Source organism: Cryptomeria japonica, chromosome 7 (genome assembly GCF_030272615.1).
Source record: "Cryptomeria japonica chromosome 7, Sugi_1.0, whole genome shotgun sequence".
Classification (NCBI taxonomy): domain Eukaryota; kingdom Viridiplantae; phylum Streptophyta; class Pinopsida; order Cupressales; family Cupressaceae; genus Cryptomeria; species Cryptomeria japonica.
The window spans coordinates 387,028,187-387,039,768 of NC_081411.1; the positions used below are offsets into that span (position 1 = coordinate 387,028,187).

General features: G+C 35.5%; 1 protein-coding gene across 1 annotated transcript in view; it reads right to left on the minus strand.

Annotated features, from left to right (window-relative positions):
- LOC131067120 (protein SRG1) overlaps positions 1–10,758 on the minus strand; it is a 31,752-nt gene extending 20,994 nt beyond the window's left edge. Inside the window, exons 1-3 of the mRNA XM_058002051.2 lie at positions 10,378–10,758; positions 10,046–10,284; positions 9,188–9,518 (exon numbers count right to left, since the gene is read on the minus strand). Of these exons, the coding sequence (XP_057858034.2) occupies positions 9,188–9,518; positions 10,046–10,284; positions 10,378–10,641 (834 nt within the window). The 5' untranslated portion in view covers positions 10,642–10,758. The remainder of the gene's footprint in view (positions 1–9,187; positions 9,519–10,045; positions 10,285–10,377) is intronic.
- Between the last annotated feature and the right edge of the window lie 824 nt (positions 10,759–11,582).

Here is an 11,582-nt window from a genome sequence, read left to right on the forward strand (position 1 = left end):
ATGCTCTAAATCAAGATGCAAAGTGATCTAAAGCATGAATAAATAATGTATTGAAGCTTATGTAAAGACATGAAAACAACATGAAATCATACCCAACCCTCAAGGGAGGAGTACAAGCCAATCTTCAGTCGGTAATCTCCTATTGTTCTTCAATGTCTTCCAAGCCCTAAGTGGATGAATGAATTTGATAGATGCTTGATTGAAGGATGTTGTAAGATGTTGAAGTCTTCAAAGATCTGCTCTTTTGCTGCATATGAAGTTCCTGAAAACAAAATTCCGATCCCTTCAAATGAAGAAAGAGAGCTCTTATGTAGGAAACCCTAGATCATAAATTCGTATTTTGGCCGACCTAGAGATTGAATATCCCGCCAATTTCTTGGGGTTAAGCTTTATTTTATGATTGGATCGCGCTCCTAAAATTTTGGGAAAAATGTCCGGGACCGTGTGCACTCCGGGTGCCACGGTCCCGACAACTTTTCACCAAATTTTCAGGGCCGTCAGATATGATGATTTTAGAGAGAATCCCGAAGTTACAAGTGATTTCGAGATGTTTTGACCCCGAAACCAAGCCCCCAAGTTCGAAATAGGACTTAATTAGGGTTTTTGATTGAGTGATGTATTGGAGGAATAAAATGCGAAGGGCGCGCTTTAGTGAAAGGGCCCAACTTTATGATGTAGAGAATGGTGAAATAGAACCTTTAGACCTAATTAATTTGATTAATTAAGTGCTAAAGGGGAAATGCCATGCAAAGTGCAACTGCGCCAAGGCGGGTGCTAAACTAGGTGTTAAATTGTACTGCTTTAGCAAGTGCGTACAATTTATGACGCTACAATATATATATATATATATATATATATATGATCAAGGGAGAGAGCTGGAGATATAGAGAGAGGGATTAAATAAAGAGATAAAGGTAGAGAAAGGGAGAGACACATAGAGAGGGTGATAGAGGAAGAGAGGGAGAGGTAGATCAATCATGTATAAAGGAAGATATATAAAGATAGAGGGACATATAGAAAGAGAGATTGGTAGGGAAAGAGATAGAGATGTGAAGATGGAGATAGAGATAGATATGGATAGAAAGTAATAGAGAGAGTAGGACAAATAGAGGGAGAGATGGAGTGAATAAGTGAGATTTAGAGATAATGAGATATAAATATAAGATAGATCTATATGGATATAGAGATAGAGGGGGACAATATGGGGAGAGAAAGGAGGTGATACAGATGAGTAATAAATAGGTACATGCAGGATAAGGTAGAGGAGGGAGATAAATAGAGAGAAGAGAGATGTAGAAATAAGGAGTGATAAGGATAGAGTGGGAGAGTGAGAGTGAGAAATAGAAAGAGGGAGATATATGTAGAGATGGATGTAACTTGGAAAATATCTAGATGGGATGAGAAAAGGAGTGAGATAAGTAGATAAGGAAGAGATAGATAAAACATATTGATAGAAGTATAGATAGACAAGTGATAGATAAAGGAGGTGATGGGAAATAAAAGAGACTTTGTATGCAAAATTTGTGAGTATTTAAAGTTTTAAAAATGAAGGATTTAAATTCAAATAATTATAATTAAGTTTTTGTCTATAATATAATAAAATTACCTTATCCATTTGATAGGATCCATTTGATAGGTCTCTGAATTACCTTTCCAATGCCTGTAAAAGATCTAAATTTCGGTAAGAAACACAAAAGTTATGCCCATTTTACTAAAGTATGTTTTTTATGTTGAGCAAAATGGATATCCAATTTGGGAAAACATGACATCACAATAATGATGTCAAAAAATGGATATCCATTTTGGTTTGGTATTACCAAACTAAATTCAAATTTTGACCGACTCATACAAAAATTCAAAGCGGAATTTAGTGTGTCTAGCAAAGTTTAAAACAAGTTTTTTATCCCATTGCCACTTTTTGGCCCCTCATGATCCTGCACATACCCATCTGCTAATACTTGACTCTTTCCTCCAAATGCTTTAGCATATCATGACATAAGTAGTTAATGCTTCAACAAACTCTTAGGTACCTTGATATCAATGACAACACTAATAGCACCTTTGACATCAATGACAACACTATGCTTAATAGCCTTCACTTGTTGGGACAATGAGGTCATGAAGGAATGGAAAGGCCATTCCTTAATTATCTCTCTCTCTCTCTCTCTCTCTCTCTCTCTCTCTCTCTCTCGATACTTCCCTCTCCCCCCTCTCCCCCCTCTCCCCTTCCCCATAATTACCCTCTCTCTATCTCTCTCTTCACTTCTCTCCCCATCTCTCCTTCTCTCTATTGATACTTGCCCCTCTCCCCCTATCCTCCTACCCCCTTATTTTCACAACTCTCTCTCTCATTCTCTCCTCCCCCCAATTACCCTTTCTCTCTTTAACATCTCTCCCCCTATCCCTTTATTGATACTTTCCTCACCCCTCTCTACCCCTCCCCCTAATTAATATCTCTCTCTCTCTCTCTCTCTCTCTCTCTCTCTCTCTCTCTCTCTCTCTCTCTCTCTCTCTCTCTCTCTCTCTCTCTCTCTCTCTCTCTCTCACCCACCCAATAAACCTCTATTTCTCTAACCTCTATTTTCCTCTCCCTTTGTCGATACTTCCTCCCCCCCTCTCTATCTTCCACCCAATAACCCTCTCTTTCTCTAACCTCTCTTCCACCATATGACCCCTTAGGACATCATATTGTCCTAAGGGATGATATGGTGTCCTAAGCGGTCATATGGTGTCCTTAGGGGTAATATGGTGTCATTAGGGGTCATATGGGGTCCTAAGGGGCCAAAAATGTATTAGAACACCATATGACCCATTAGGACATCATATTGTTATAAGGGGTCATATGGTGTCCTAAGAGGTCATATGGTGTCCTAAGGGGTCGTATGGTGTCGTTATGGGTCATATGGGGTTGTAAGGGGCCACACATGTGTTAGAACACAATATAACCCTTTAGGACACCATATGGACATCGTATGATCTTAAGGGGTCATATGGTGTTGTTAGGGGTCATATTGGGTCATAAGGGGCCACACATGTGTTAGAAGACCATATGACCCCTTAGGACACTATATGACCCATTAGGACATCATATTGTTCTAAGGGGTCATGTCATGTACTAGGATGTTAAAAGGGGTCATATGGTTCCTTGAGGGGTCATATGGTGTCCTAAGGGATCATATGGTGTCATTATGGGTCATATGGGGTCCTAAGGGGCCACACATGTGTTAAAACATAATATGATCCCTTAGGACACCATATGAGCTATTAGGACATCATATTGTCCTAAGGGGTCATATGGTATCCTAAGGGGTCATATGGGGTCTTAAGGGGCCAAACATGTGTTATAACACCATATGATCCCTTAGGACACCATATGGGTATCATATGGTCCTATGGGATCATATGGTATCGTAAGGGTTCATATGGTGTCCTAAGGAGCCATATTATGTCGTTAGGGATCATATGAGTCGGTCCTAAGGGGCCACACATGTGTTAGAAGACCATATGACCCCTTAGGACACCATATAACCCCTTAGGACACCATATGAACCATTAGGACATTATATTGTCCTAAAGGGTCATATGCTGTAATAAGGGGTCATGTCATGTACTAGGATGTTAAAAGGCCTGACATATGGTGTCTTGAGGGTCATATAGTGTACTAAGGGGTCATATGGGTACCTAAGGGGCCACATGTGTTAGAACACAATATGACCCCTTAGGACACCATATGACCCATTAGGACATCATATTATCCTAAGGGGTCATATGATGTTAGGATAATATGATGTCAATAGCGGTCATATGGGATCCTAAGGGCACATGCATGTGTTAGAAAACCATATGACCCCTTAGGACACCATATGGAAATCATATGGTCCTAAAAGGTCATATGGTGTCGCGAGGGGTCATATGGTGTCCTAAGGGCTCATATGGGGTCCTAAGGGACCACACATGTTAGAAGACCATATGACCCCTTAGGACACCATATGACCCATTAAGACATCACATGACCCATTAGGACATCATATTATCCTAAGGGGTCATATGGTGTCATAAGGGGTCATATAGTGTACTAGAATGTTAAAAGGGGTCATATAGTGTCCTAAGGGGTCATATGGTGTTGTTAGGGGTCATATGGGGTACTAAGGGGCCACACATGTGTTAGAACATCACATGACCCCTTAGGACATCATATTGTCCTAAGGGGTCATATGGTGTTGTTAGGGGTCATATGGGGTCCTAAGGAGCCACACATGTGTTAGAACATCATATGACCCCTTCGGACACCATATCTCTTTGTCTCTTTGTCTCTCTATCTATATCTTCCTCTTTCTCTCCCTCTCTCCCCCTTCTCTCTCTCTCTCTCTCTCTCTCTCTCTTCCACCCAATAACCCTCTCTTTTACTCTCCCTTTGTTAATACTTGCCCCTCTCCCCTCTCCTCCTATGCCCTAATTATCCCCAACTGTGTGTGTGGGGGGGGGGGAGGGTTCATTCTCTCTCCCACCCAATAACCCTCTTTGCCTCTCCATTTGTTGATAATTCCTCTCTCTCTCTCTCTCTCATAAAATAACCCTCTTTCTCTAGCCTCTCTTTTCCTCTCCCTTTGTTGATACTTCCCTCTTCCCCCTACCCCATCTTTTTCTTTCTCTCCCTGTATCTCTCTCCACTTCTCTCCCCATCTCTCCCTTTCATAGTCTCTATCACTCTCTCCCATATCTCCCCCTATCTCCCCCTTCCTCCTTAGCAATTATATTCATAGGGGAAATATACTCCACACACCTCATCAAGAACTAAGATCCAAATATAGCTAACACAAAAACATATAAATTAGAAAGATAATCAAGATCCATTATCAATAGGGAGAGAGATATTTAAATATATTAAAATAGAGATAGAGATGGAGATACAAATAAAGAGAGAGGAGAGGGATAAAGAGAGGTAGAAGAGATAAATATATAGAGAGGGAGAGACAGAGATTTATAAAGATAAAGATTCAAATAAGGAGAGATATAAGGGTAAAGGAAGATGAAGAGCTAAAGAGAGGGATAGATAGAGATAGACATACCTAGAAAAGAGATAGAGACATAAATAGAGATATAGAAATTAAGGACAATGAAGATAGAGGGAGAAATACCGAAGGACACGGATGGATATAAAGAGGAAGACATATCTAGAGATTGAAAAGGAGAGAGAGATGAATAGATATAGAGAAAGAGAGAGGTAAAGACAAATAGAAATATATAAAGAGATAGAGAAAAATGGATAGAGAGGAGTAAAGAGAGTGAGATACAAAAAGGAAGAGATAGAGATACAAAAAGGAAGAGGAACATCGATAGATAGAGAGATGTAGATAGTGAAAGAGAGTGATAAAGAGAGAAATAGAGATTACAGACAAGGATATATAGAGAGGGAGAGAGAACTATATATATATATATATATATATATATATATATATGATCAAGGGAGAGAGCTGGAGATATAGAGAGAGGGATTAAATAAAGAGATAAAGGTAGAGAATGGGAGAGACACATAGAGAGGGTGATAGAGGAAGAGAGGGAGAGGTAGATCAATCATGTATAAAGGAAGATATATAAAGATAGAGGGACATATAGAAAGAGAGATTGGTAGGGAAAGAGATAGAGATGTGAAGATGGAGATAGAGATAGATGTGGATAGAAAGTAATAGAGAGAGTAGGACAAATAGAGGGAGAGATGGAGTGAATAAGTGAGATTTAGAGATAATGAGATATAAATATAAGATAGATCTATATGGATATAGAGATAGAGGGGACAATATGGGGAGAGAAAGGAGGTGATAAAGATGAGTAATAAATAGGTACATGCAGGATAAGGTAGAGGAGGGAGATAAATAGAGAGAAGAGAGATGTAGAAATAAGGAGTGATAAGGATAGAGTGGGAGAGTGAGAGTGAGAAATAGAAAGAGGGAGATATATGTAGAGATGGATGTAACTTGGAAAATATCTAGATGGGATGAGAAAAGGAGTGAGATAAGTAGATAAGGAAGAGATAGATAAAACATATTTATAGAAGTATAGATAGACAAGTGATAGATAAAGGAGGTGATGGGAAATAAAAGAGACTTTGTATGCAAAATTTGTGAGTATTTAAAGTTTTAAAAATGAAGGATTTAAATTCAAATAATTATAATTAATTTTTGGTCTATAATATAATAAAATTACCTTATCCATTTGATAGGATCCATTTGATAGGTCTCTGAATTACCTTTCCAATGCCTGTAAAAGATCTAAATTTCGATAAGAAACACAAAAGTTATGCCCATTTTACTAAAGTATGTTTTTTATGTTGAGCAAAATGGATATCCAATTTGGGAAAACATGACATCACAATAATGATGTCAAAAAATGGATATCCATTTTGGTTTGGTATTACCAAACTAAATTCAAATTTTGACCGACTCATACAAAAATTCAAAGCGGAATTTAGTGTGTCTCGCAAAGTTTAAAACAAGTTTTTTTTCCCATTGCCACTTTTTGGCCCCTCATGATCCTGCACATACCCATTTGCTAATACTTGACTCTTTCCTTCAAATGCTTTAGCATATCATAACATCAGTAGTTAATGCTTCAACAAACTCTTAGGTACCTTGATATCAATGACAACACTAATAGCACCTTTGACATCGATGACAACACTATGCTTAATAGCCTTCACTTGTTGGGACAATGAGGTCATGAAGGAATGGAAAGGCCTATTTGTCCCCTCCATTTATGGGTGACTGGGTCTAATCCAAAATAAAATCTAAGAGAGATTCAAATGGTTTCATCTCCTTGAAGGTATGCACAAGCTAGATTTTGATGGGGCATTAAAAGGTATCCTTTGGATCTTTAGAGTGGGTGCATAGTTAGAGACCAAGAAAACATACTTGTTAGTACTATGGTGCAAAACTTCAATTGAACACTAGCAATGTGGAAAAAGCCTAATCCATTCTCCTTGGGCTTTAAGCTTGTAATTTATTTGACTTGAATCAAACTTTACATAGAGGAAGATTCATTGATGCATATTGATTCCATCCATAAAAATATGATATCTTAAATCTTTTCTCACCCCTTATCGAATGTTCATTTAATATAGTAGTAGCCATGTTTATAGGGAGGCTGATTGTAACACGAATGCACTATCAAATATTATATAGAGGAAGATTAATTGATGCATATTGATTCCATCCATAAAATATCACATCTTAAATCTTTTCTCACCCCTTATCGAATGTTCATTTAATATAGTAGTAGTCATGTTTATAGGGAGGCTGATTGTAACACGAATGCACTATCAAATATGGTATTTATAGTTAGAGGAGAGATCTATTATGGAAATATACACACATATGGAGATAAAAGGCATCAATTTTTTTTTTCTCTCCCACAAATTACTAATGGGCCTTCACCATGATTGGAATTGTGAATTCCCTTGGCACAAGCTAAGTCAAAAAGAGTACTAGAAAAGAGTAATGAAAAGTATATGAAACATAATGGTGAAGATAGTAAAGTCGTTTCCCACTCAAATTTCAAAATATAGAGTAGCTCTTATTTTTATTGTGAACTAGAGAAGTTTAGCTATGGATATGACATTGAGGTTGACAACCAAATAAAGGTAAATTGCTTTAAATTTATCTAATATTTTTAATCCTAGATCAAGGAATATTTTCAAAGTTAGTATTGTTATCATACTCCACACCATTAGGGTCATGTGAGATGAGATTTTCCTTTCAATTGTTCACTAATATCAAATAAATATAAATATTTTCTATGTTTGTAGTGGTTCTCTTGGAGTCAATTAAAATGATAGAAGTTATTAGGATTGCATATGAATCTTTGATCAACCCAAGATGGAGGAGAAGTTTATAGGAAACATTGGATGATGTTATAATTAGGTTTGGTTTTCACCTTGGTGTTGCAACCTATTAAGTGGTCATCCCACTTCCTATTAGTCCCTGGATCTCATTTGCAATTTTAATGGTGGGACATATAAAATACAATATAAAAAACCAAGCAAAGTGGGGAATTTTTTTTTTTTAAATGGGTCATTGGAGCTATGCACGTGCAAGGGGTGGATTGGTCTTTCATACTTGAGGTAAGGAGTTCAAATTCTAGCATGGGAGAAAAGACCAAATCTTAAAATAAATTCTTGAAGCTTGATGGTATATGAGATACATGTATTGGATTGCCATATAAACCCATAGCTTAGTAATATTTTAGTTCACCATAAATAGCAAATATTTTGTCACTTTGTCACCGTATGCGTTTTTTGATTGACCCTTCTACTGGAGCAATCAAATAGTATATACAATTTTTTTTTTTAATATTAACAAGTATGAACCCTTATGGTGAACTTCATCAATCAAAACAACTATTTGATACAAATGATATCTCAGAAGAAAACTTAAAAAAATATATTAATATTAAAGAATAAATACTAATATTAATTTAAAAATATTTATTTTAATTAACTTAAAAACATCATAATTAATAATAACTCTTGAAAATATTAATTACTATAAATCTTTTCATAATACAAATTAATAAAATTGAAATATTTTTTAAATCAATATTAAGAAATATTCCAATTTAGTATAAAACATACATGTAGAAGCTTTCATTTGCTTAATTTATTATTCATCAAGTTTATCTTATAAATTGCTCAATTATCTCTATCACTAATCTAGCTCGTACCATCAGAATTCCTAAATCACTAATAGAAAGCTTCAGACTAGTTAAGAAAGATTACAACAGTAAGAAATAAAGACTACAAATTTTTCCTCTTCTTGATGAAAGATCATAAAGTATGATCATAGACATTCAAAACAAAAACAAACTAAAAATGATCATAGATTATGATCAGCAACGTTAAAAGCAAAAATAAACACAATTTTTTATCCAAAAACTTGTATACAATAAATTTTATTTTGTTATAAAACTGACTTTTTTAAAAAACTTTTAAAAAATCTGCAATTCTTAGGAGTCTAAACGAATCTTGGATGGTATAAATTTGTAGGCAATGAGGAGGCTGAAAGTAGAGGACAATCAATCTAATACATGTTAGTTTAAATTTATAAATTTTGAGTGATTTTTTGAGTCTGCTTTGAAAACAAAATATCAATCCAATATAAACTAATCTAAACCATAAATTTGAAGCAGGTAGTACCTCAAGAAGATCTCCAATGTTAATGACAAGAGCATCTGGGATTGATGGGACAGGAATCCACTCCTCACCCTTATGAACTTGAAGAGCTTCCCATGAACACTCATCATCCTGCAACAATATGGTAATTCCAGCTCCATCTGAGTGAGCACTTAATCCCAATACCAAATCTGGTCTTGGGCAAGGTGGGTAGTGATTTGTCCTTACACTCCCACTAAATTCTCCAAAACTTTCAACAAAACAATCTGGGTTTATCCCTAACCCCTCTGCTAACACAGTCAGAAGCTTTTTTGCAAGTATTTGTGTCTCAAGAGCATACTCATGCAGAGTCTCCCTGCAATGCAAGAATATTACACCATCAAATGTCACTGATACCAAGTATGGGGTGGCTTTACTTTTGGGCCATGGAAAGTCTCCATGACCCTAAATAAGAATATCTACAAGGTCTACACATAAACAACTGGTATATTAACCACAAGCAATGACTGTGTAAGCTCTTCCTCCCTAATCTATAAGAAAGACTTTAGAAATGATAATAAGTTTAGTTTGATGATTTTTGGATTTGATTGTGTTAGATTTTTTTCATCAATATTGTGGATCAGATTTTTTCCCTTAATGTTTCAGATCATGCTCCATTTTTCCATCAACATTTCGGATCATGCTCCATGATCCATCATTAGAATGAGAACTAGAAAAAAATGTGAGTGATGAATCACGGAGCATGATCCAAAACATTGATAAAAAAACATCTAACACAATCAAATCCAGAAATCATCACACTTAACTATCATAGAATCATAGACTGTGGAAACTTCAAGCATTTAAATGATAATAAATGTGTTTATGTTCTCTGTTCTATACCTGAAATTTGCAGTTTTGGGCCACTGGTTCAAGACCCTGGATTCAACAGGAAGGGTGTACAAGTACATCATATCAGCCCAGTCAAGGGATTGTTCTTCAGATACCACAAATGCCTGGCCATACCCTTGATTATTTTTCATTTCATACTTGAGCTTCTCTTCCATTGGAAGTTGAAAGAAGCCCTTAGCTACACTTCTCATTCTGCCCATCAGAGAACCAGGAATCCCATGATTTATTACCTGTTTATACAAACATCACAAATCAGAAAGTTGAAAACAAAACCCTAAAGTGGAATCTGGATCAAGAGTCTGTGAACCCTTAATGGGACTTACTTGGAAGAAACCCAATTCTTGGGCTGCTGATGCAAGCTTTTCCAATTCTTTTGTGTTTTCATGGAGAATTGACATATCAATTACAGGGATAGAATTGTCTCTATATGTTAGTGAGAGAGATACAGATGGTCTGTTCTCCTCAGGCACCAAGTATTTTTCTGGCAGTGTATTGGGATCCTGTAATGCCAATTCCTGCACAATTGGAACTGAAAAACATTTTGGGTTTCCTGTAATGGGATCAGTTATTGCCATGGATTTGAACATGTTTCTAAGTAAAGGCAAGAGTTCAGGCAGAAAGTAAAGGGAGGCTTACTCAAGGATGCACAGGTATAAAAGATATAAAGAAATTTGTTACTTCTGTTTATGTATTTATTAATTAATTAAAAATTAGAATACAGTGAATGTAGAGGTATTAAAGATAGAAAGAAATTTGTAAGGTGTAAATTTAACTTTTATTTATGTATTTATTAATTAATTAAAAATTAGAATACAATGAATGTAGACTATAAAAGATATAAGAAAATTTGTAGGATATAAATTTAACTTTCATTTATATATTTATTAATTAATTAAAAATTAAAATACAATAAACTTTATAAATTTATTTTGAAAGATAATTTTTTTTTTTTATTCCAATTCAGTCATATTATCCACTCTTTTTGTCAATCTTTTCAATATAAATATTTTTATTTCTGTATAAATAGAATGCTGACACTTGTTATAAAGAGGAAGATTTTTTAAATTTTTTTCTGGGTTAAAAGGAGATATTCCAGAGGAACGTGATATTTAGGTTAACCGGGAAAGAACATCTTTCTGAAACGAATCTGCACGTTTTGTATTTGGATATGCACTATTTTTAATAGGATATTTGCTGAACATTTCTAATAAAAAGAAAATACTTCGTTACTTTTATGACGTTCAAAGTTTAGCATTTTCTTGTAATTATGGATGACTTTTCTTGAAATGATGGATACTTAAAGTCTTGGAAAAAATTTCAATTATATTTAGGAAACCATAACATCCGTAAGGAATCATTCAAGCTCTATTCTAAATGGCTATTCAGTTCTTAGGATGTATCAAGATATCATTATTCTTTATGTATTATATATATTATAATAGATATTTGGGGCATTTTAGGAGCTGGATAGTCATTCCCAACTGTATGGGCCAGGGAAAAAGAAAATTGGCAATATAGTTACAAAAAA